The sequence below is a fragment of the Malus sylvestris genome, chromosome 12 (assembly GCF_916048215.2).
Source record: "Malus sylvestris chromosome 12, drMalSylv7.2, whole genome shotgun sequence".
Classification (NCBI taxonomy): Eukaryota; Viridiplantae; Streptophyta; class Magnoliopsida; order Rosales; family Rosaceae; genus Malus; species Malus sylvestris.
In genome coordinates, this window is record NC_062271.1 from 10,491,517 (window position 1) to 10,518,346 (window position 26,830).

The 26,830-nt window shown below is 38.4% G+C and overlaps 1 protein-coding gene and 2 long non-coding RNA genes across 3 annotated transcripts in view; 2 read left to right on the forward strand and 1 right to left on the reverse strand.

Moving 5' to 3' along the window:
• Positions 1 to 3,953: 3,953 nt before the first annotated feature.
• Positions 3,954 to 26,830, forward strand: part of LOC126592928 (uncharacterized) — a 79,884-nt gene continuing 57,007 nt past the window's right edge. Inside the window, exons 1-2 of the long non-coding RNA XR_007612832.1 lie at positions 3,954 to 4,393; positions 15,589 to 15,764. This is a non-coding gene — a long non-coding RNA (uncharacterized LOC126592928). The remainder of the gene's footprint in view (positions 4,394 to 15,588; positions 15,765 to 26,830) is intronic.
• Positions 4,669 to 13,196, reverse strand: LOC126592929 (uncharacterized). Its single transcript, XR_007612833.1, has 3 exons — positions 12,808 to 13,196; positions 11,064 to 11,304; positions 4,669 to 4,747 (listed from the first exon to the last, which is right to left on the reverse strand). It is a non-coding gene; the product is annotated as an uncharacterized LOC126592929 (long non-coding RNA).
• On the forward strand, positions 6,823 to 9,258 carry LOC126592927 (uncharacterized). The gene is made up of 2 exons (XM_050258734.1): positions 6,823 to 7,398; positions 7,958 to 9,258. The coding sequence occupies exons 1-2, from the start codon at positions 6,905 to 6,907 to the stop codon at positions 7,965 to 7,967; spliced, it is 504 nt and encodes a 167-aa protein (XP_050114691.1). The 5' UTR covers positions 6,823 to 6,904; the 3' UTR covers positions 7,968 to 9,258.

Genomic DNA, 26,830 nt, shown 5'->3' on the forward strand with positions numbered 1-26,830 from the left:
TGCACGATGGCTTGCGTCGAGATTCCTAAAAGTAGCCATAATGGTCTTTTTCAAGGCTTAGCTAACTGAAGGATTTTAGGTCTCCTAGCCTAATCCGTGGGGAACCGGGCCCTAGAGACGGAGAGGGCACATTATGCAGTACGCCCTAGAGACAGCTGCCCTGGAACCCTAAAGCTGTTACCGAGTGCACTAAGGTAGCCTACGGATTCCGAAAGACTGCCTACGGCTTGCCCTTCAAACAGTAAAGCTGGGCTAGACTTATACAACTACACATTCTTGTGAAAGGTTAAACAAGCTAGCGCGCATATACGAAGTTTTATCCACTGCTGACATGCTATGTAGTTGATAAGCTTCACTTCTGCCAAGCGCGGAACAACCTACACTAAGTCCTAAAGTGTTGTGATACTTGCTACGCAACCTACAGAATTGGAGAAAGTCAAGGTTAACAGCCTAGTGGTTATGCGGACTTGTATGCTTTTGTAAGTAAGGCATCCGGTTGCCAACCCAATGGCTAACAACTTTGCAAAGTTCTACACCAACACCTACGACTGCATAGGCTACGCGAGCTTGTTTGCTTATAAAAAAGTAGCATGCCTGCCACTGGTCAATCAAGTCTAAAGGTTAGGGCATGAAAAAAAAAAAGCAAATATGAAGAAAAGCGAAGGAAAACATGTTTATAAACAACTAGCAAAGGCCATAGGAGTTCAAGCAAAATAAGAGCTACAAGGAAAAACAAAGAAAATCCTAAAGGCTACCTAAAATACTACACTATAGTAGCTTGGACATCCCACGACTACTCAGTCACCACACCTTCAGCAACCATAACATTTTTAGCAGCGGCATCATCCGGCGTTTCACCCCCGGCTACCCCAGCCTGGGCACTAACGTCTCCAACTACTGTACCAATGGAAGCCTCAAAAGTAAAAGTAAGCAAGTCTTCCGGAGAAATAGAGAAGGTCTCGAAACCTCAAGCCCATCTTTCTCACCCTTAGCTACTCATTCTTCTCCAGCAGACTAACACGAACGCACTGCAGTTCATCCACTCCCTTCAAAGCAACAAGCTCATAATCCAACCTCTTGATCTTCTTGGCTGAGGAATAAGCTTCAGCTGCCATAATCTTCACTACCTCATTGACAACCTTGCTATATATGCATCATAGCAAGTAGAGCAGTCCTTCTATATTGGGTCATATGTTTCGCAAAGGAACTTGGGCAAACAACCTTTCTATCGCTATCAACAAACTTGGCACAAGCGTCCATGACTTCAAGCAGATCTAGTTTTAAAAGCACACAGATCTCAGCAGCCTCCCCAGAAGAAGGCTTAGTGAATTTTTCACAGCTGCCCACGCGAGCAGTATCTTCCTTCCTAGCAGGCGAATCAGTCTTAGCAGCAAAGGGAGTGGGCATTTGGTGCCACTTTAGCCGCAGAGTCCACCTTACCACTCTTCATAATAGCAAGTCTCTCCAAAGGTGAACCAGACTTGGGTCCCAACGAACGTCCTGGTCCAGACTTCGGCACTGGGGGCATGATAAGACCTTTACGCTGAGCAATCTTATCAACAATTGTACTATCCATTCTCAACATGGAAGGTGCCACATGCTCAGATCTAGCAGCCTCATTTTTTTTTTCCCATTGGAAGAAGTCATGCCAATCATAGGCCTCTCGACAGCAGACAGATCGTCATAAGCAGCAGTGGAAAAGTCTTCAGTTTTCTCTTAACTAGCATCTCTTGAGCAGGCGGGGAAGATCTCTTCTTTCCACCTTCATTCATAGTAAGCTTTACGATAGCGATTAGACGAGCCAATGCATCCGCCTTGATCTTCTTTTCCTCATCTTTCGGGGGCAGCCTACATTTCTCCCGACGAAGAGAACTGAGCAGCCAATGCCATTCATGGTACTTAGCAGAGAAGATCAACCCACCATTCTAGCAGGCAGAAGGCTTGCATGCCCAACATTCCAACAACCCATGAGGCCCATGACCTCCTCATTTCTTTCAATCGCCAGTCTAGCCCGAGTAAGGGCCAAGAGCCCAAAGGACATGAGCTATATGGCTCGCCTAGCACTTCGCCTCAACGCCACAATCCGCGTCCCCAATCGCACAAGTTGCCTTTGGCTTTAGCCAAGCCAAATAGCCTAAGCAGTAGCCTCTGCCACGATGCCTCCTCGGCCCATGCCTAGCCGACTTTTGGCCCCTGCCAACCGATGTGCCACACCACCCCGACGGCTGCCCCGCGACAGCACTATCTAAGAAGAAGACAAAAAAAATTAAATTTTTCTTACATTGGTACGGCACGGAGAAGACGAAGAAAGCAACAAAAGACGGTTCTTTGTACGAGCAAGATGTAGAAGATTGCTAGAGGAGGGGGAACAAATATCCTCTAAGCTTTCTCTCTCTTGTAGGGTAGAATAAATCGCTCTCCAAGGTTGATTTAATAACCCACTTAAGGTGGACTTAAATAGGCTTTGAGAGAAATTTATTTCCCTTTCCTAGAAGGATCTAATTTCTTATTGAAGAGGGAATCTACATCAAAATAGAAAGCAGTCCTAAGTCTCCTAAAAGCAAGGAAATCTCTACACCTGCTGCCCTTTCCTACGAGCAGCCCAACAGGTGTGGGGGCATTTGTGGAGCCAAAAATAATCACAAGGCGACACGTGGATTTTTGGGTAAAAGAGAACAAAATACCCTTGAGGCATATTGGGATTTCTACACGCAAGCAGCGAGCAATTATCCCTCAACCAAGTAAAAAATGCTCCAAAAGAGGTAAACAATTCAAAGTCCATCTCATCAAATCCCCTTTTGCAAGGTAACCTCTAAAATATTATGTTAATTGGTTAATTAAATTAATCCATTAAATATCAATTAAATCATCCAATTAACCACAAAATACATCCAATTCAACCCTAAAGCTAGTCAAATGCCGGCCACACCCTTTGCTCTTCACCTTTTTTATTTTTTCCACTTTATTACCCAAATTAAGTTAGTCAACTTAATCCTATAACACCCCATTTATTTCTTTCATGTTTAATTAGCCAATAAATTGGCTAATTAAACCAAAAATTTCACCAAAAAAACCACATTATGGCCGGCCACTTTCTCTCCAAAGTGGACCGGCCTAGCCCTATAAATAGACTCTCATTTTCTCCAAACACTCATTCCAACACTTTGGCAAAAATCCCAAAATTCTCTAAACACTCTTTCTCTCTAAATTCTAACTTTGGCATAAGAGGTTCTTTGGCCAAAGCCCCCCCCGCCCCCCATTCATCGTGGGCCCGTGAGGTTCTTGGCCTTAACCTAAGGTGTTAATTGTTTTGTAGGTGCAAAATTGTCCAAGATCAAGGAGGAAGAAATTTGCATCCATAATATCCTCTGTATGCTTTTTTTTTTTATTTTTTTTTTTATGTTTAAAGAGTTGTATGTAATATGGGTGTGCCAAACGGTTACTGTTGTGATGCCAATCAGTTATGTTTGGTAAGTTATGAATGTTTTGAATTTCAACTGATATTATGATTAAGACAGTGGACCTCTGGTTGCATCTCGTTAAACTAGTGCATGGTTTCTTAAGTGATTCTTGAAGCGAATCAAACTAATAAGCAATATCAGTTTATGAGAAATTCATTATTTAAAAGGATTACTCTTATATCAGGAAAGTTGTATCTTGATATATAGGAGGATGCAAACTATTGCATAACTGGGATTGATGATCGGATCATATTTATATATATTTTTACTTCGAATTCACTCGTCTTTTCTTAGTTAGTTCCTTATATTTTTGAGCTATTTACGTTATTTTTGTGTTTATAGGATCTGTTATGCAAAGAAAATAAAAATAGCACAAATGAGTTTTAAATAATAAACAGAAAAGAGAAGAATGGAGTGCACACTGACGGAAGTGGGAGAAACACTTTGTTATACATGTTTTATTATCTTTTTTTAAAGATCCCATTTCTTTTGATTTTTGTGAAAGGCACGTGCTGGCATTCAAGAAATACACTTCCTTCCTGCGGTAGGTGTGGAAAAGCAGTGCGCAGAGAGAGGAATAAACAAAACATAGCACGGTAGGAGATATAGAAATGGGCAGACAAAATGGACTAGAAGATAGAAGTCAGAAAATAAAAAAATGATAGAGGGAAGTTAGGTGAGGGCGGAAAAGAATAAAAGAAAGAGACTGCAACGGGATATAGGTGGAAGGGAGAGAACCGAGAGCTTGGGAAGAAAACAAGCAGGAAAGCTGCCTTTGGCAGCGTTGGGAAGGACAGGAGGTCAGAGAGGGGGGAAACACGGGGACAGGGGGGAGAGAAGCTGCCCTTGGCAGCGTGAGCGGGAATGAAGCGGGGAGACTGGCGCGGCAATTGGAGAGCCTGACAGAAGCAGAGTGCAGAAAAGGAGGGCAGGTCAACAGGCAGAAAAAGATAGAAGCTGCCTTAGGCAGCGTGCTGGCAGAGGACATACCGCGCAGAGAGAAAGAAGCCCGGCAGATCTTCTTTTCTCGGTTAAATCTTTCCAAACTTATGTTTTACTTGTGGTTTAATTTGATAATAATGTGTAACTAAATTTATTTTGGCTAGAGGTTAATTCGAAACCATGAATATATTTGTAATATGAATTGATTACCTTCAGTTGTGATTTCTGAGTTATGATTTAATTTGCTTAACTGCTTGATTGATAACTAATTTGTGTATGTTGGTTGAGAGTGCACGCTTAATTTTCATGCATGAATTTGATGCTAGAATATAAGGGAGTTTCACCTAATCGTTATGAACTTATATTCACAAGTAGTGAAGGTTGTTATCCACAATCACGTTAAGTAAATTCTTGGCATAAGTTTCATGCAAATCATAGTAACGAGTGCCTCGTCAATGCTTATGTTTTTCATAGAACTTAATGATTCTTGCTTGTATCTCTATTATGCAATTCATGTAGGGAACTTGTAGGGAATGTTTTGGGTTGTCGTATGCAATCATCCAACCCAATAACTTGTGGAAAAACTGAGGGTTAATTAGTGCAATTCACGGTTAATTTGGGGCGTTGAGATTTACAATTTATTGAAAGAACAACTGAAAATCAATTTAGGTTGCATATGTGTCATGTGTGGAGAAGAACCCTCTAGCTAGTCCGTCACCTATCCTTTCACCTTAATTCATGCTTTTGTCAATTCTGTAATTTATTTAAGTTTAATTTACTTCTCGTCAAAACCAAACCCCCCCCATTATTAAATTATATTATTTAGTTAATTTTCATTGTTTCTAGTCTTTTAATTCAATTTCCGTCCATTTCAGTTCCTAGTGTTCAATTTGATTGTTTTCATTATTTTGAGTCATCCTAAGTGTGTTTTGAGTTATTAGAGTTTTTAGCCTAGTTTTGTGTCCTTGAGTCTTGTTTAATATTTTTAAATTAATTTAGAATAGATTAGCAATCCCTCCTAATCCCCGGCCTAGAACGATACCCTACTTACATCTATACTACAATTGTCAAAAAGAGGGTTTAATTTGTGTGTCAAGTAAATCTCACATCAAATTTTGGCGCCGTTGCCGGGGATTAGCAACTTTGCTAAATCCCCATTGTTTCTTTTTATTTCTTTTTTGTGTGTTTTAATTTTATTTGATTTTGTTTATTTCAGGTACTAGTTTATGACTCGTAGTTCTCAACCAGTTCGTGCACATATATCGGAGTTTGACGGCAATTTTGAACGAACTTTGAGAAGGAAAAGGAAAGTACCAGAACCTAATCCACCTAGTTCTAGTTCTGAATCCGAATTTGAAGAAAAGGAGGAGGCAGAAAAAGACATGGAGGTGGACAATCGAACAATCAAAGAACTTTCAGCCTCGGGATTGGACAATGCCGCGCCTCTATGTATCCAATACCCCGCAGCAGCCCGAGGAAAGACAGAAGAATTTGAATTGAAGTCAAACTTGTTACACCACATTCCGAAGTACCATGGGTTGTCCATGGAAGATCCTAACAAACACTTGAAAGAATTCGAGGTAGTGTGTTCGAGCATGACCCCCGTCAATGTCGATGGGAGTATTTTGAAGATGAAAGCCTTCCCTTTTTCTCTCTTGGAAAAGGCGAAGGATTGGTTGTACGAATTGGCGCTCGGAACCGTCACATCATGGGAAAGCATGAAACGGGCCTTCTTGGAGAAGTTTTTCCCAACTTCTCGCGTCATCCTCCTACGGAAAAGGATAAGTGGAATTCAACAAGAGGAAGGTGAATCTTTTCCTACTTATTATAAACGTTTTAAATCTCTTGTTGCTTCTTGTCCACAACATCAGATGAAGGAGGAACTTCTTTTGCAATACTTCTACGAGGGGCTACTACCTATCGAACGTCAAATGCTAGATGCCTCGGCGGGAGGAGCCTTGGTGGACAAGACCCCCACGGCAGCAAAGACTTTAATTTCCAACCGTGCGTTGAATGCTCAACAATACGAAGGCGTTGGACAAAGGAGTAACCCACGACCACATCAAGTCAATGAGGTAAGTGTCATAACCGAACTTCAAAATCAAATGGCTAACCTTACTACTTTGCTTTCTCAGGTAGTGGAAGGTCCAAAAGTGCAAAACGTGGCAGCTTGTGGCGTGTGTTCCATGCAAGGCCACCTTACGGACAAGTGCCCACAGTTGATAGAAAATGGAGGGTGGGAGACCCTCAATGCCGTGGGATTTGACAACCAATACTAACCAAGGAATGACCCCTTTTCCAATACTTACAATCCCGGTTGGCGTGATCATCCAAATTTCAAATGGCGAGAACCCCAACAAGGCCAACAACAAAGCGGATTTAGGCAACAACCCCCGGGTTTTTATCAAAAGCCGTTTGCACCAACTCAACCCCAAGCACAACCTGCCCAAAAATCAAGTTCGTCTATTGATAATGATCAAATTTTTAATTTACTAACTTCTATGGCGCAGGGAATGCAAAATAGGGACAAAAAGGTGGACGAGTTGGAGAAACAAGTAGGGCAAATTGCCGAGTTCATGGGGCAGTTTCGAGAGCAAGGCAAGTTGCCTAGCTCAACCATTGCAAATCCAAAAGGAGGCTTTGAAACCGTCAATGCAATCATGTTAAGAAGTGGTACACAGGTTGGAGCCAAACCAAAATCATCCAAATCAAGTCACGATGAGGATGAAAAGTTGCTACAAGAGGAAGCACAGGGACCAAAACTCACGGCCAAGGATGAACAATCCTTGCCACCACCATCTATCCCTCCTAAGCCGTCCCAAACCACCAAGGTAAGTCCAAATTCGACTTTTTCTAGTTCCATTCCACTAAATGTGCCCTTTCCTGGCAGGTTTAGGCAATCAAAGAAGGAAGAAGCCGAGAAGGACATTCTAGAGACCTTTTGGAAAGTTCAAGTCAATATTCCGCTCCTTGATGCAATTAAGCAAGTCCCGAGGTATGCTCAGTTTTTAAAAGAACTTTGTACATCAAGGAGAAGGATTTCGAACAAAGAGGTGGTCCAAGTAAGTGAGAATGTTTCTGCCATGTTACAAAGGAAATTACCCCCTAAATGCAAAGATCCGGGTAGTTTTACAATTCCGTGCGTTATTGGCAAGACTAAGTTTGAACAATGCATGTTAGACTTAGGGGCTTCGATTAATGTTATGCCATACTCTATTTATGCATCTATGAACTTAGGTGAGCTTAAAACGATGGTGTGATTATTCAATTAGCCGATCGTTCTAATGCATATCCAAAGGGTGTTTTGGAAGATGTGTTGGTGCAGGTGGGCAATTTGATTTTTCCAGCGGACTTTTACGTGCTTGACATGGAGGATTCACCCTATTCTACCCCATTGCCGATACTATTAGGGCGGCCCTTCATGAAGACAGCCCAAACCAAGATTGATGTGGCTAAGGGAGAGTTAACGATGGAGTTTGGTGATGAATTGATTAAATTCAAAGTTCCTGAATATGTTAAGAATCCTCATGATGTTCGTTCTTGTTTTGCAATAGATGTGATTAAACATGTGGGGAAGGAACATTCATGCGCACCAATCAAGAAGGATGTCCCTAGATGCATCATCGAAAAGGGTATTGGAGTGGAGCATACAAAGCATGTCATGGAGGATGTACCCCTCCATGCCGTGGCACCTAGTCAAGCTTAAACGGAGGTACCGTCCGGCTGGAAGACGTTAAAGAAAGCGCTTCGTGGGAGGCAACCCATGCATTCGACAAAGGAAGGCCTAGAGAGCACTCCAATTCCAGATTTGCGTTCCTAAACCCTTCTCTTTGTTGTTTAATTAGTTTCTGCCATATTTAGTTTGTTAGTGTTTGTTTGTTTGTTTATGTGTTTTTGTGTTAGTTATGCTTTTAAACATTGAGGACAATGTTTGGTTTAAGTGTGGGGGGGGGTAACCAAAGTGTTTTGATGCAAATTCGTGGGATTTTATCACCCTTAACTTAAAGACTTGTTCCTTGCTTTTTTTTTAAGTGTTTTTAAGTTGTTTTGATGTGTTTTAGTGTGTTTTGAAGTAAAAATCCGAAAATCACATTAAAATTTGAAAAATTTGTTTTAAAAAACCCAAAAAGGGTTGTTTTTGTGTGTTTGTTTGCGTCTTAGGATACCTTCCAACATAATACTGAGGATTCGGTTTGTAATTGCATAACTGTTGAAGTAAGTTACAAACATGGATGAAAGTTTGACATGCTCTTTGGTTTATGCTTAGTTGTAATTATAGTTCATGAATTCACATGTAGTCAAAAGAAAAATTAGTTTTTGTAACATGCTTGAAGGAAGAAACTCAAACTAACGCTACAACCCTGAGAGACTTGAGCTTTTAACGTTCTTTGGAGAGTTAATAATCTGTGCATTTGTTGTCTTCTAAAGTCGTTGCATGATCTCATTATTCTTTGATTGGTTACTACTTAGAAGGCGTTTTATCATGTAGTTCCAAATGCTAGAACTCATGCCCATTTCATTCAAAGCATGCTATTGATCTGCATAACACATATTCAAGATAAAGTTGTGTAGTGACCACCACCAAAGCCAAATTGTCATGTATCCTATTTCATTATGTGTTTAAGTTTAACTCCATTGAACCTTGTTTAGCCTTTTCTTTGTTAACCCACATCATCCTCACCTAGCCTAGATTAGGACTATCCATACCCTCGTTCTTAAAGTATAGTAAGCATGATTCAAATTGAATTCCTTTTGATTAATGTGGGCAGAAAATAAGTGTGGGGGAAGTGTTTATCATGTGAGTTTGTGTGCCATAGGCACAAGTAAAAAAAAAAAAAAAAAAAAAAAAAAAAAAGAGTTCCAAAATATTGTTTGTTGAAATAAGGGTCCAAAACAATGAATTCGGCCCTAAGAAGTTGTTTAAATCTTCCCCTTGTGTTTTAAAGTTAATTTCTGCAATCTAAGTGAATTCTAAGTCTCAATTTTACTACTTTGCTTACTAATGCTTGAAGAACGTTTGTTTTCCCTATCCTTTCTTTGTTAACCATTCCCCAAGCCCCGTTACAACCCTTAACTTCTATCTTGAGTGTTATGTATTTCAATATGTGGAGTTTGGGATTCGTTTGAGCATATGGTGTCCCTGGTTCTCGCATCTAAGTAGTAGCGTTCCATTCATGAGATCATATCTATAAATGCTTAATCATTCCAGAAAAGTGCTTCTTTTATAACATGTGTGAGTGTTCGTTTCCATGTTTACATCAATCTTCTCACATATACTTAGTATAGGGAGTGTAGTTAGAAAATCTGTGTGAAAATAAGAGTGTATCCAGTAAGGAATTGAGTGGATTCTCTAAGGCATGTTACTACGTCCATAATGTTGTTTTAAACGATTAAATGTGAGCTAGTGAATGGTAACTATGATTAAGTATATGCTCAAGAGTAGGGATGACTAAAATTTGTGGGAATAATGATCTTTGGCATGTTATGTATCGTTGGAAATCCCTGTAGCAAATGTTGGAAGGTTAGGTTATGTTTTGTTTGTTTTATTTTGCTCGAGGACTAGCAAAAGCTAAGTGTGGGGGAATTTGATAGACGCATATTTATGCGACTTAGTTAACTAGTTTTCTTGCATTTACGTTATTAGTTCTTAGTTATTTTAGTACTTTAAGCCATTTTCGTGTGTTTGTAGGTCCAAAGGGTTAAGGTAGCAAGAAAGTGCATTTTGGTGCATTTTGGAGCAGTTTTGAGCTTGGAATGGATTACTTATGATATGAGCAAGATGGATGGACGAATTTGAAGAAAAAAAGAGGCTAGGAACATGCTAAAAATCTGGTGAAACAAATACAAGTTGCAAGAAGGGATAAATTTCTAGAAGGATTGGCCAAAACTTCACTCAAAACCATGCATACCCCATAAAATTCATCAATGCCGTGGCCTTCCCTTTGTTTTACTTCAACCAGATTTTTTAGTGATGATGCAATGCCTATCTCACTATGACATTTGAGTGGATGATGTAATGCTTAACTCACCATGACATTTGAGTGGATGATGCAATGCTTAACTCACCATGACATGTGAGTGGATGACTCAAAACCTACCCTCACCAACAATTCTCCACCTTGCCATGCCTTACCTACTTCATTCCACCAGATTTTTGCATTAAACATGTCCATCCTCTTCCTATAAATACCATGGCAGCAACCTCATTCAATTCATCCAGAAATTAACCATTCTCCAAGCCTTTCCTTGCCTCTCCTACATATCTAAACCCCTTCCCATCCATTCCTCCAAATAACCAACCCTTCAACATCATTCCAACCTTGTTGTGGCGGCAAGGAGAAGGAGAAAAGTCCTTGGACGCGCTTGCTATCCAACATGGATCGTTGGAACGTTTAGGTGCTTTCTTCCCTTTGTTTTTCAATGGTTAAATTTGTTTATCTTTGTTTTGTAATAATGAGGATCTAAACCCCCCTTGGCTAGGGGGGATTCAAAACCATGTTTATGCTTGCTATATGATTTGATTACTTCTAATTGCGTTTCTTGAATTGTGAATTCAATTTACTTATCCGTTCGTATAAAAACTAATTTGTGTATGTTGGTTGAGAGTGCACGCTTAATTTTCATGCATGAATTTGACGCTAGAATATAAGGGAGTTTCACCTAATCGTTATGAACTTATATTCACAAGTAGTGAAGGTTGCTAGTCACAATCACGTTAAGTAAATTCTTGGCATAAGTTTCATGCAAATCATAGTAACGAGTGCCTCGTCAATGCTTATTTTTTTCATAGAACTTAATGATTCTTGCTTGTATCTCTATTATGCAATTCATGTAGGGAACTTGTAGGGAGTGTTTTGGGTTGTCGTATGCAATCATCCAATCTAATAACTTGTTGAAAAAACTGAGAGTTAATTAGTGCAATTCACGGTTAATTTGGGGCGTTGAGTATTCATAACTTATCGAAGAGCAATTGGAAATCATTTTGTATGCAAGCAAGACATGTGTGGAGAAGAACCCCTTAGCTAGCCTTCCATTATCCATTCAACCCAAATTTGTTTAAAATCTATTTAAGTTTTTAGTTTATTCGTTTTTACTTTCAACTTCACCAAACTCAAATCCCCCTTTTACTTTCTTGTTTTAAAATCTTTTGTTTACATTTTTAACTTTGTTTCTTTTTGTTTTTGAGTCAGTTTAGAGGTTTTAGCAAGCCCTCCTAATCCCCGGTTTAGAACGATCCCTACTTACATACTTTGCTACAATTGTCAAAAAGAGGGTTTAATTTGTGTGTCAAGTAATTTTCGCATCAAATTTTGTAGGAACATGCTAAAAATCTGGTGAAACAAATACAAGTTGCAAGAAGGGATAAATTTCTAGAAGGATTGGCCAAAACTTCACTCAAAACCATGCATACCCCATAAAATTCATCAATGCCGTGGCCTTCCTTTTGTTTTACTTCCACCAAATTTTTTAGTAATGATGCAATGCCTATCTCACTATGACATTTGAGTGGATGATGTAATGCTTAACTCACCATGACATTTGAGTGGATGATGCAATGCTTAACTCACCATGACATGTGAGTGGATGACTCAAAACCTACCCTCACCAACAATTCTCCACCTTGCCATGCCTTACCTACTTCATTCCACCAGATTTTTGCATTAAACATGTCCATCCTCTTCCTATAAATACCATGGCAGCAACCTCATTCAAATCATCCAGAAATTAACCATTCTCCAAGCCTTTCCTTGCCTCTCCTACATATCTAAACCGCTTCCCATCCATTCCTCCAAATAACCAACCCTTCAACATCATTCCAACCTTGTTGTGGCGGCAAGGAGAAGGAGAAACGTCCTTGGACGCGCTTGCTATCCAACATGGATCGTTGGAACGTTTAGGTGCTTTCTTCCCTTTGTTTTTCAATGGTTAAATTTGTTTATCTTTGTTTTGTAATAATGAGGAACTAAACCCCCCTTGGCTAGGGGGGGATTCAAAACCATGTTTATGCTTGCTATATGATTTGATTTCTTCCAATTGCGTTTCTTGAATTGTGAATTCAATTTACTTATCCGTTCGTATAAAAACTAATTTGTGTATGTTGGTTGAGAGTGCACGCTTAATTTTCATGCATGAATTTGACGCTAGAATATAAGGGAGTTTCACCTAATCGTTATGAACTTATATTCACAAGTAGTGAAGGTTGTTAGTCACAATCACGTTAAGTAAATTCTTGGCATAAGTTTCATGCAAATCATAGTAACGAGTGCCTCGTCAATGCTTATCTTTTTCATAGAACTTAATGATTCTTGCTTGTATCTCTATTATGCAATTCATGTAGGGAACTTGTAGGGAATGTTTTGGGTTGTCGTATGCAATCATCCAATCTAATAACTTGTTGAAAAACTGAGAGTTAATTAGTGCAATTCACGGTTAATTTGGGGCGTTGAGTATTCATAACTTATCAAAGAGCAATTGGAAATCATTTTGTATGCAAGCAAGACATGTGTGGAGAAGAACCCCTTAGCTAGCCTTCCATTATCCATTCAACCCAAATTTGTTTAAAATCTATTTAAGTTTTTAGTTTATTCGTTTTTACTTTCAACTTCACCAAACTCAAATCCCCCTTTTACTTTCTTGTTTTAAAATCTTTTGTTTACATTTTTAACTTTGTTTCTTTTTGTTTTTGAGTCAGTTTAGAGGTTTTAGCAAGCCCTCCTAATCCCCGGTTTAGAACGATCCCTACTTACATACTTTGCTACAATTGTCAAAAAGAGGGTTTAATTTGTGTGTCAAGTAATTTTTGCATCAAACGCCAAAATTTGATGCGAGAATTACTTGACACACAAATTAAACCCTCTTTTTGACAATTGTAGCAAAGTATGTAAGTAGGGATCGTTCTAAACCGGGGATTAGAAGGGCTTGCTAAAACCTCTAAACTGACTCAAAAACAAAAAGAAACAAAGTTAAAAATGTAAACAAAAGATTTTAAAACAAGAAAGTAAAAGGGGGATTTGAGTTTGGTGAAGTTGAAAGTAAAAACGAATAAACTAAAAACTTAAATAGATTTTAAACAAATTTGGGTTGAATGGATAATGGAAGGCTAGCTAAGGGGTTCTTCTCCACACATGTCTTGCTTGCATACAAAATGATTTCCAATTGCTCTTTGATAAGTTATGAGTACTCAACGCCCCAAATTAACCGTGAATTGCACTAATTAACTCTCAGTTTTTTCAACAAGTTATTAGATTGGATGATTGCATACGACAACCCAAAACACTCCCTACAAGTTCCCTACATGAATTGCATAATAGAGATACAAGCAAGAATCATTAAGTTCTATGAAAAACATAAGCATTGACGAGGCACTCGTTACTATGATTTGCATGAAACTTATGCCAAGAATTTACTTAACGTGATTGTGACTAGCAACCTTCACTACTTGTGAATATAAGTTCATAACGATTAGGTGAAACTCCCTTATATTCTAGCGTCAAATTCATGCATGAAAATTAAGCGTGCACTCTCAACCAACATACACAAATTAGTTTTTATACGAACAGATAAGTAAATTGAATTCACAATTCAAGAAACGCAATTGGAAGTAATCAAATCATATAGCAAGCATAAACATGGTTTTGAATCCCCCCTAGCCAAGGGGGGTTTAGATCCTCATTATTACAAAACAAAGATAAACAAATTTAACCATTGAAAAACAAAGGGAAGAAAGCACCTAAACGTTCCAACGATCCATGTTGGATAGCAAGCGCGTCCAAGGACTTTTCTCCTTCTCCTTGCCGCCACAACAAGGTTGGAATGATGTTGAAGGGTTGGTTATTTGGAAGAATGGATGGGAAGGGGTTTAGATATGTAGGAGAGGCAAGGAAAGGCTTGGAGAATGGTTAATTTCTGGATGAATTGAATGAGGTTGCTGCCATGGTATTTATAGGAAGAGGATGGACATGTTTAATGCAAAAATCTGGTGGAATGAAGTAGGTAAGGCATGGCAAGGTGGAGAATTGTTGGTGAGGGTAGGTTTTGAGTCATCCACTCACATGTCATGGTGAGTTAAGCATTGCATCATCCACTCAAATGTCATGGTGTGTTAAGCATTACATCATCCACTCAAATGTCATAGTGAGATAGGCATTGCATCATCACTAAAAAATCTGGTGGAAGTAAAACAAAGGGAAGGCCACGGCATTGATGAATTTTATGGGGTATGCATGGTTTTGAGTGAAGTTTTGGCCAATCCTTCTAGAAATTTATCCCTTCTTGCAACTTGTATTTGTTTCACCAGATTTTTAGCATGTTCCTAGCCTCTTTTTTTCTTCAAATTCGTCCATCCATCTTGCTCATATCATAAGTAATCCATTCCAAGCTCAAAACTGCTCCAAAATGCACCAAAATGCACTTTCTTGCTACCTTAACCCTTTGGACCTACAAACACACGAAAATGGCTTACAGTACTAAAATAACTAAGAACTAATAACGTAAATGCAAGAAAACTAGTTAACTAAGTCGCATAAATATGCGTCTATCAAATTTAGTTAGTTCCTTATATTTTTGAGCTATTTACGTTATTTTTGTGTTTATAGGATCTGTTATGCAAAGAAAATAAAAATAGCACAAATGAGTTTTAAATAATAAACAGAAAAGAGAAGAATGGAGTGCACACTGACGGAAGTGGGAGAAACACTTTGTTATACATGTTTTATTATCTTTTTTTTAAAGATCCCATTTCTTTTGATTTTTGTGAAAGGCACGTGCTGGCATTCAAGAAATACACTTCCTTCCTGCGGTAGGTGTGGAAAAGCAGTGCGCAGAGAGAGGAATAAACAAAACATAGCACGGTAGGAGATATAGAAATGGGCAGACAAAATGGACTAGAAGATAGAAGTCAGAAAATAAAAAAATGATAGAGGGAAGTTAGGTGAGGGCGGAAAAGAATAAAAGAAAGAGACTGCAACGGGATATAGGTGGAAGGGAGAGAACCGAGAGCTTGGGAAGAAAACAAGCAGGAAAGCTGCCTTTGGCAGCGTTGGGAAGGACAGGAGGTCAGAGAGGGGGGAAACACGGGGACAGGGGGAGAGAAGCTGCCCTTGGCAACGTGAGCGGGAAAGAAGCGGGGAGACTAGCGCGGCAATTGGAGAGCCTGACAGAAGCAGAGTGCAGAAAATGAGGGCAGGTCAACAGGCGGAAAAAGATAGAAGCTGCCTTAGGCAGCGTGCTGGCAGAGGACATACCGCGCAGAGAGAAAGAAGCCCGGCAGATCTTCTTTTCTCGGTTAAATCTTTCCAAACTTATGTTTTACTTTTGGTTTAATTTGATAATAATGTGTAACTAAATTTATTTTAGCTAGAGGTTAATTCGAAACCATGAATATATTTGTAATATGAATTGATTACCTTCAGTTGTGATTTCTGAGTTGTGATTTAATTTGCTTAACTGCTTGATTGATAACTAATTTGTGTATGTTGGTTGAGAGTGCACGCTTAATTTTCATGCATGAATTTGATGCTAGAATATAAGGGAGTTTCACCTAATCGTTATGAACTTATATTCACAAGTAGTGAAGGTTGTTATCCACAATCACGTTAAGTAAATTCTTGGCATAAGTTTCATGCAAATCATAGTAACGAGTGCCTCGTCAATGCTTATGTTTTTCATAGAACTTAATGATTCTTGCTTGTATCTCTATTATGCAATTCATGTAGGGAACTTGTAGGGAATGTTTTGGGTTGTCATATGCAATCATCCAACCCAATAACTTGTGGAAAAACTGAGGGTTAATTAGTGCAATTCACAGTTAATTTGGGGCGTTGAGATTTACAATTTATTGAAAGAACAACTGAAAATCAATTTAGGTTGCATATGTGTCATGTGTGGAGAAGAACCGTCTAGCTAGTCCGTCACCTATCCTTTCACCTTAATTCATGCTTTTGTCAATTCTGTAATTTATTTAAGTTTAATTTACTTCTCGTCAAAACCAAACCCCCCCCCATTATTAAATTATATTATTTAGTTAATTTTCATTGTTTTTAGTCTTTTAATTCAATTTCCGTCCATTTCAGTTCCTAGTGTTCAATTTGATTGTTTTCATTATTTTGAGTCATCCTAAGTGTGTTTCGAGTTATTAGAGTTTTTAGCCTAGTTTTGTGTCCTTGAGTCTTGTTTAATATTTTTAAATTAATTTAGAATAGATTAGCAATCCCTCCTAATCCCCGGCCTAGAACGATACCCTACTTACATACTTTGCTACAATTGTCAAAAAGAGGGTTTAATTTGTGTGTCAAGTAATTTTCGCATCAAATTTTGGCGCCGTTGCCGGGGATTAGCAACTTTGCTAATCCCTTTATTTTTGTTTTTGTTTATGTTTATATTGGTGTTTGTGTATTTTACTTTTGATATTTGATTTATTTTTCTTTCTTTGATTTTAGGTACAAATGGAGCAAGACATGGCAATTGCTAATCTTCAAGCTCAAATGACAAATCTTACTTCTCAATTGTCACAGTACATCGAAAGGACCACAATTCAAAGCACCCCTACATTCGATGTGTCCTATACGCAAGGATATCAAGCTGATCAACATCCACAAAGAAATTGGGAGAGTTATCATGATCATAATCAATCAATGAACAACTTGTTTTCCAACACGTATAATTCAGATTGGAGTGATCATTCAAACACTATGTGGTGGGAACCTCAACCAGTTCAACACGAAGGATATTGGCAACCATATAATGAGTTCTATTCAAGCCCTGCGCAGCCACCACAAACTCATATACAATATACCCAACCAAACTCAGGTTCGTCAATAGATTATGATAAAATTTTTGATGAAATAAATTCTTTGGCGCAGGGATCACAAAATCAAGCCAAGAGGGCTCAACAAGAAGAATATTGGCAGCCATATGAGGAGTTCTATACAACACCGATGCATCCACCACAGCCTCCCCCACAACAATTCCAATCGAATTCAGGTATGTCTTTGGATAGTGATCACATTCTTCAATTACTAAGCTCTTTGACGCAGGACCTACAAAATCAAGACAAGAAGTTGGGTGAATTGAATAATCAAATGGGAGAGATCGCGGAATTCATGGGACAAATTCAAGAACAAAGTGAACTCTCCAACTCAACCATTGTCAATCCAAGGGCAGAAAGTGAAATCAATGAAGCCATCACTTTGGAAGGTGACATGAAGGATGAAGCTGTCCCAGAACCATCCAAACACAGCCCAAACATGGATGAATTGCTGCTGCAAGCAGAAGAGGAGGAGGACGACCTGGGCAGTTTAGAAGAATTCTTGCTGCAAGCTCCTCAAATCCATATGTCATCCAACTCAGGTGAGGAAGTTCTAAATTCACTTCATTCTAACATTATTCCACCGAATGTCCTTTGTCCTTGCAGGTTTTTTATTCCAAATATCAAAAAGAGTGAAAAAGACATTGTGGAAGCTCTTCCAAAGGTGCAAAGTGATATCTCTTCCAAAGGTGCAAAGTGATATCCCAATTCTTGGTGCACCAAAACAAGTTCCCGATGGTATTGAAACGTTCAAAGAACCTTGCACACCAAGAAAAGGGATTCAAGAAAATGAAGTGGTTGAAGCATGTCAAGAATACATCCAAGAGGCTGTGCATGAGACAATCAAGCCCAAAGCAGTTGAGTTTGATGACACGGGACAAGCCACAACCATCATAGTAAACCTGGCCAAGTTCAAAGTCCCTGAAATGTTCACAAATGTGGTGTTTGTCATTGAATTTGTGTCGGAAAAAGAAAGTAAGCCATCTTCTCCAATTTCAATTTTAATTTATACTAACATATTTCTGATTTTGATGATTCAGGCACCCACTCTTGAATTTAAACCATTGCCGAATCATTTCAAGTATCACCTCCCATTAAAAGATAAATTCCATGCTTTGGAGCCGAGGGGAATTTAAAGGAAAGATTCGTCCGGCTAAAGACGTTAAATCAAGCGCTTCTTGGGAGGCAACCCAAGCATTCAACGAAGGGAGACTTTGGAATCGCTAACCCAATCAGATTTGCATTCTTACACCCTTATCTTTACTGCTTTCATTTTGTTTTGTTTAGTTAGTTGTGTTATTTGGTTGATTTCTGTGAGTTTGTGTTATTTAGTTTAAGTGTGGGGGAAGGTTAACCAAAGTCTTTTTACATTAATTTACATTTAAAACAAAAAAAAAAAAAAAAAAAACAAAACAAAAAAACAAAAAAAAAAAAAAACACTTAAAAAAAAAAAACACTTAAAAAAAAAAAAAAACATCAAAGTAAAAATATTTTACAATGATGTGTAAACTAATAGCATTCATTGGTCAGGTGGTGCTTCAGTAGTCGGCGGAGCTTCAGCAGTCGGCGGAGCCACGGAAGGAGGAGGTATCGGAGGTTGATCAGTTGGAGCTTCACTACGCGGTGCCGCCCCAGAAGACGAAGGCAGATGCGGTTGGAACAAACCCACAAACCTTCGGTGATCAAGTAAAATCTGACCATCATTTTCCTGCAGCTGGTCAATTTTCGTCTTCATGTTTGTGGCATAACTGTGTGCAAGCTTATGCAATTGTTTATTTTCATGCTTGAGTCCTCTAATCTCCTCTTTGAGACTCTGTATTTCAGCCACCAACGATTCAACGTGACGGGTTCGAGCAAATAGGCGTTGGGCCATGTTGGACACGGAACCGGCACACTGCACGCTAAGAGCCAGAGACTCCTTAACCGCCAATTCATCAGACCGTCTAGCGAGCAGTCTGTTATCTCTGGGGGTGACAAGGTTCCGGGCCACCACCGCAGCTGTCATATCATTTTTCATCACCGAATCCCCCACGGTAAGGGGACCGGTAGGGGATATGAAGGATGGGCGCCATATGTTGTCTGGTGAAGGCGGAGCTGCCTCTTCACCAAGGTTTAAGTCAAAACGACGATCGGAAGGGCCAGACATTTTTCAGAGGTGGTGAAGAAAGAAGAGAGTCGGACAGATCAAGATTAAACAAGTGCAAGAAGGGAGTGTTTACAGGAGGGAGCTCAAGTGTGTTGTGGAACAAAATTAACGCCTCTATAAAAAGAAGAAATCAAAGAGGCGCTCCTCAGAAATTGAAGAGGCGTCCTCTCGCAAATCAAAGAGTCGGGGCTCCTTTCTCAAACGCCTGATTCTTTTCTCAAAATAGGAGTTTCCTTTCTCAAAAGCCGGATTCTTTTCTCAAAAGAGGCGTTTCATTTCTTAAAAGTTGGGCTTGCTCAGAAACCATGAGCCGAACCCCGGATTTCAAAAGATCAATTTGTCCAGACGTGTCGTCACTTGTCACACGCAAATTGCCTTGCGAAAATCTCGGGCAGTTTGTCGAAGCACCAATTCAGAAATCGAAGAGGGAAATTCAACAGTCAAAGACACGCTAGCTTTCTCAAAAGCTGGGCTTCAACCCACGGGCAAATCTTCTTTTCCAGATTTATCCGCACGTGTCACATGCTACCTCTACAATCGACGATGCTCAGAGCTCGAAGCGCCGATTCCAGATATCAATGAGGAATCTGCTTTGCGGAAATCACGAATAGCTGGTCAAAAATTTATGGTGAAGTGGGAAAGCACGTTGCACTGTTCTTTTACTCGTGTCGGTAACCCTGGGATAATTGAACAGTACCTCTACCAGCCATTAAGAAAATTCTATAAATGTTAAACTTCATTGCAAAGTAGCCTCACTCAAACCTTCTTCATCTCCGAAAATGCATCCCCAAAGAATCCTCCTAAGTTACTCTGTGTTCCTCATTCCTTGGGATACTCCTGCGAACAACACATTCAAAGCAAAAGTATTTCATATCATAAAGGTTGAAAGCAAGAGTATCTCATATCATGCTTTCTCCCTGTCCTTTCTCCAGCCAGCACTTGCTCTCGAGTACTCATCATCTTGTGTTTCCTCTTCGTCTCTTACGTATAAGGGAAGTGAAAATGATACCTCGAAGCATGTGGAGACAACGTGCTGATTCATCCTCAACTAGGGACAAGGAGAAAGAAAGCAAGAGGTGGGCACTTGGAAAGATTGAAGAAAGAAACAGACCAATACCTCTACCTCGTGCCTGCCCGCCATGCAGAGGAAACAAGCAGAGAAGAATGCAGCTCGTACAATCAACCCAGCACAAGGAGTCCGAGCTGAAGAACTAGAGAAGCTGCCATCTGCTTGGAGAACAAATAAAGAACTGCAACATCACCAAAGAGAAAAGCTTCGCCGTACAATATCATCAAATCATCAATTGCAAGTAAAAAGCTAAGTGTCACCCCGTTCAAGAGGAAAGCTGTGGAAAGTCAACAAGCACGACCAATGCTCACTTATTAGTTCTATTCATTGTCTTTTATCGTGATTTTCAATTTTTCGTTTGCATTATTTCTTGTGTTACTTAACTGAATTATTTCTTTTCTTTGCAGGAACTTTTGGTTATTTCCACCCTTGAAGTTGATTGCAGAATTTTAGCTTGGGGGGTCATCGCTTGATTTTACTGCAAACTAGGGAAGTTTTCAGTCCAATTACTTTATTTTGTTTCTTATTATTTATTTATTTTATTTTTATTTGCATTATAGTGTTTTCTGACATTGGGGACAATGTCCAGTTTAAGTTTGGGGGTAAAGAGTATAAAAAATGACCAAATTGAAATTTTTTGTACCTTCAACTATGAACAGGTTTCATTTGTTTCCGTGTTGTTGTTTTTTTTGTTTTCTTAATTAGTTTTGTTTTCTTTAAAAAAAAAAAAAAAAAAAAAATTAAAAAAAAAAATTCGGAAAATTTAAAAATCCAAAAATATTGTCTTGTTTCCCTTATTGTTTTTTAATTAGATTTTTGTTAGTTTCCCGACCCAATGATATAATTGGATCAAATTTGAACCATGATCATCAAGAACTTAGTTAACATGTGTTTTGTGAAATTCCTAATTCTCTTGTTAGTTTTGTACATGTTTGACCATCTTTGAAAAACCAAATGCACATAGCCTTGTTAATGTGAAACTAAAGTATGACTTAAAGCTTCATATGTGAATTTAGTGACCATATACATCCTATGTGAGTTTTTGAGCCGATTGAAAGTGTGTGCATTTTTCATACACTCCTATTCTTTCATGTGTGATGAACTTATGTGAGATACATCTCTAGAACTTGCGTAACGATCTTTCGAAATGTTTGTCATTGATTGCATGAACTTGGAAATGATAGAGGCATTAGGTTTACCACTATGGCCCAAATAACCATGTTTCCCAAATAAAAATGATATCATTAGATTGCCAATTTGAGCCGTGTTTGTTGAGCCTTTTATTTCTTATCACCAGATATGTCTACCCTTATACCTGAAACATTTTTCTTTACCCTTTCCAAGCAAGCTAGTGAGCAATGTGAGATTGTCTTATGAGAAATGTTTGTGAAGTACTTTGAAGGTGTTTGGCAAAAGAATAAGTGTGGGGGTATTTCATGTTTGTATTTAAAAAAAAAAAAAAAAAAAGAAAGATTGTTTATAAAGAATCGCTGGAAAGATTGAGTTATTATAAATCTAAACAAAAGAATTGCTTGCAATGTAGCTTGGAACTTGTGTTTACCTATTCTTTCATTTCAATAACCCTCTCCCTAAACCTCATTACATCCAATAAAAGTCCTCTTGATTTAAGTTTTGCAATTATGATTGTGGAGATGAGATCTTTATGCAAGCTTATGGTAGAAATTTCACATTTGATTCTTTGAGCGAAACACATTTAAACTAAACACATGTGTGATTGAGTGTATATCCCGTGAGAAGGTTGCTAGTTTGCATATGATGATTTTAAAAATATAAAAATTTTGAAATTACATTAGCATGGCTATCTCACACACTACACTTCAAGGATGATTCAAAGATTACTGCTAATATTTGAATAAGGAAGATGAACTTGGATTAGTTCCTTGATGCTAGCTATGGTTCTTGATGATTTGTGTTCTCAAATGAAATTCTATGAGGGTCACATAGGGGGAAACTAATGTTTTTCATGTTAGTACTTTTTCATGTTTCCTTTGTTTTGCTCGAGGACTAGCAAAAGTTAAGTGTGGGGGTATTTGATCGGATCATATTTATATATATTTTTACTTCGAATTCACTCGTCTTTTCTTAGTTAGTTCCTTATATTTTTGAGCTATTTACGTTATTTTTGTGTTTATAGGATCTGTTATGCAAAGAAAATAAAAATAGCACAAATGAGTTTTAAATAATAAACAGAAAAGAGAAGAATGGAGTGCACACTGACGGAAGTGGGAGAAACACTTTGTTATACATGTTTTATTATCTTTTTTTTAAAGATCCCATTTCTTTTGATTTTTGTGAAAGGCACGTGCTGGCATTCAAGAAATACACTTCCTTCCTGCGGTAGGTGTGGAAAAGCAGTGCGCAGAGAGAGGAATAAACAAAACATAGCACGGTAGGAGATATAGAAATGGGCAGACAAAATGGACTAGAAGATAGAAGTCAGAAAATAAAAAAATGATAGAGGGAAGTTAGGTGAGGGCGGAAAAGAATAAAAGAAAGAGACTGCAACGGGATATAGGTGGAAGGGAGAGAACCGAGAGCTTGGGAAGAAAACAAGCAGGAAAGCTGCCTTTGGCAGCGTTGGGAAGGACAGGAGGTCAGAGAGGGGGGAAACACGGGGACAGGGGGGAGAGAAGCTGCCCTTGGCAGCGTGAGCGGGAATGAAGCGGGGAGACTGGCGCGGCAATTGGAGAGCCTGACAGAAGCAGAGTGCAGAAAAGGAGGGCAGGTCAACAGGCAGAAAAAGATAGAAGCTGCCTTAGGCAGCGTGCTGGCAGAGGACATACCGCGCAGAGAGAAAGAAGCCCGGCAGATCTTCTTTTCTCGGTTAAATCTTTCCAAACTTATGTTTTACTTTTGGTTTAATTTGATAATAATGTGTAACTAAATTTATTTTAGCTAGAGGTTAATTCGAAACCATGAATATATTTGTAATATGAATTGATTACCTTCAGTTGTGATTTCTGAGTTGTGATTTAATTTGCTTAACTGCTTGATTGATAACTAATTTGTGTATGTTGGTTGAGAGTGCACGCTTAATTTTCATGCATGAATTTGATGCTAGAATATAAGGGAGTTTCACTTAATCGTTATGAACTTATATTCACAAGTAGTGAAGGTTGTTATCCACAATCACGTTAAGGAAATTCTTGGCAGAAGTTTCATGCAAATCATAGTAACGAGTGCCTCGTCAATGCTTATGTTTTTCATAGAACTTAATGATTCTTGCTTGTATCTCTATTATGCAATTCATGTAGGGAACTTGTAGGGAATGTTTTGGGTTGTCGTATGCAATCATCCAACCCAATAACTTGTGGAAAAACTGAGGGTTAATTAGTGCAATTCACGGTTAATTTGGAGCGTTGAGATTTACAATTTATTGAAAGAACAACTGAAAATCAATTTAGGTTGCATATGTGTCATGTGTGGAGAAGAACCCTCTAGCTAGTCCGTCACCTATCCTTTCACCTTAATTCATGCTTTTGTCAATTCTGTAATTTATTTAAGTTTAATTTACTTCTCGTCAAAACCAAACCCCCCCCCATTATTAAATTATATTATTTAGTTAATTTTCATTGTTTTAGTCTTTTAATTCAATTTCCGTCCATTTCAGTTCCTAGTGTTCAATTTGATTGTTTTCATTATTTTGAGTCATCCTAAGTGTGTTTCGAGTTATTAGAGTTTTTAGCCTAGTTTTGTGTCCTTGAGTCTTGTTTAATATTTTTAAATTAATTTAGAATAGATTAGCAATCCCTCCTAATCCCCGGCCTAGAACGATACCCTACTTACATCTATACTACAATTGTCAAAAAGTGGGTTTAATTTGTGTGTTAAGTAAATCTCACATCAATTGATCATTGGGTGTTAATCCGTGAGACCGCAGCTTCCACCCTTCCATGCCTGCGGTTTTATATCCATTATATTTGAGTCATATAGAACCATGTGGCGGTTAAGTTGCATAAAGATGCAACTATTTAACAAATGGATGGTTTTGTAATGTGGTGGAATTGAAAATTGAAATCTGCCATGTGAGATTCAAAGAAAAATCATGTCATTTGAAGTGCTGCTTTTGACAGTGAAATGGTATGACATTTCCAACTAGTCATTAACATATTCAGTGTTCATGGGCTAGTATGTAAACTTCTACATACTGACTGGATGTATGATCATAGTGATAATAATGTTGCAAAATCATTTATATGCTTTCTTCGAAGTGATATATTTATTAATTTCAGGAGGCCTAGGATGATATTGCAATTTAAAGTGATATTAATATAAAGAAATAATCATAAAAGTGTGGGGGTCTTTCAAAAAGGACAAGACCATACTGAAAATGTGAAAGACATTATGCAAATTTGAATTCAACATAATGCTAAGTAAGCATATGAATGGACATGGCCATTGGGTCATGCATGTTAGTCATAGTAAAGAAAGAATAAAAGCCAACAAGTGATTTTCTCATAATTTCTAATGAGGCATGAAGGCCTAAGAAGATAGATAAGGTCTATCTTAGTTGTTTCCTACTTCTTAAAGTGGAAACCGTTATCAATTTAATGATAGCATTAAAAGAACCTACAATTATGAAATAATTGTGGGGGTATGTTAAAAGTAATTTGCTAATTCAACGAGACATTCAAGAAGTCACATCTTCTCTTGAATAATTTAAGGTATAAGAGCTTAGAGATCTTCTTTCAAATACCTTAAATGTGGGGGAAATCTACTTCGTAGTGTTAGCAAATTATTGAATAAGTCCTAACCTATGTTTCGAGGACTTAACATTGGAAAACAACTACTCTTATATGAAATAAAATTTCATAAGATGGATTGTGTACACCATTAAAAATAGTCAACCTAGTAGTGGATCCAATTATTAAGGGTTAGACTTAAGAGTAAGTTGATCATCGAGGAGAATGAGGTTAATGCCAACATAACTAATGAATCAGCCGGGCGAAAACCTAACTTAGTTGATTGGAGATCCTATGGTCTAAGTTCAATAGGCAAACAGATTGGGCATGATTCAAAGAAGATAACACACTATATACCTCATTCCTATGGTGGAAGAAGTGTGTTATCTGCAGAAGTTTTAGGGTGTATATTTATACTTAATGATAATGATTTCTTATAAATAAGAGGAATAGAGCAGACTATTCTTAATCAGTGGTCACCTATGTGAGAGTAGAATTGGGTCACTTCTATGAGTATGAGACGGCCAAATTCTCTAAAGCTTTCATGAATCCGGGGATTTGTTCATGACCATGAAGGAAAAATTTGTCCTAGTTAAGAACATGTGAGAACATTTGAACATATAAGCAAACTAAGAACACTTTAAAGTAGGCATGCATTAAAAAACAATTCTAAAACCCATGACTTTCAAAGTCTAGTGAATGGTGAACCAAAAGACCCTTTAACAAATTAAAGAGAGAGAGAGAATTTGAGTTTCATTACCCTTAAAGTTTATCATTGTTTACACAAGAGGATTCACCCAAGTGGAGGGCCTTCAAGTCACCTCCTTTGCTCCTTGGATGGTTGCTTCTTTGCTTCTGCTTTGCTCCTTGAGGATTTGAGGAGAGGAACTCCAAGAACACCAAAAGTTTGGTGTCTCTAAGTCTCCACACCAAGGATGAGGTGTGAAGATGAAATGGATGACTTAGAGGAATGAAGATTGCTAGCTATTTTTCTCTAAGTGTGGCCAACCTTTTTGGAAGACAAAGAGAGAATGAGTTTTGCTCTTTTGTCTAAAAGAAAACCTTTGATGTGGTAAAGCTATAAAGTTCCTTTTATAGCACCTTACATTTGAGTGGCAAACTTGCAATTATGCCAAGTTCACTACCACTCACCCTATGGCCGGCCATCCTTTAGTTATTGGGCTAATTGCCCATTTTTGTTTTAGTTGTCATACAACTTAAACATAATGGGCCTTGTGGACCAAAACCCTGTTGGACCCGAGACCCGAAACTAACTCGAAAGCCCAATACGAACCTTTCGTATAATTAATTAACTAATTAATTAATCTTGACCATTCTCAATTAAACCATTTAATTACTTATCCATCTCATTTATATTTCTTCACTTTCATCCTTACTCGGTGTACGATCCATTAGGTTCTAATTAGCGAGGCAGTGGGCGATTGTTACTCTTAACGATCAATTGTGAATTGAAAATACATTTCAATTCTCCCTTTGATGAAGATTAGTGTTTGCTAATCTTCAGGGCTTCCACAAAGCATGAGTGACACCTGGCAGCATGTCATGGCTACCCAAGCTAAGTAAAAGTGGTTGGAGAACCTATCCAGTTATAATTACAATGCAATACGATCATTCTCTAATACAATACTCTTAATCACATTGTTTGAGTGATAGTTTGTTTCATGTGTACTGTCCAATGTGAAA

Bases quoted from the DNA above. Each gene is read 5' to 3' on its own strand.
- LOC126592927 (XM_050258734.1), top strand. From the start codon at position 6,905: ATGGCGCAGGGAATGCAAAATAGGGACAAAAAGGTGGACGAGTTGGAG.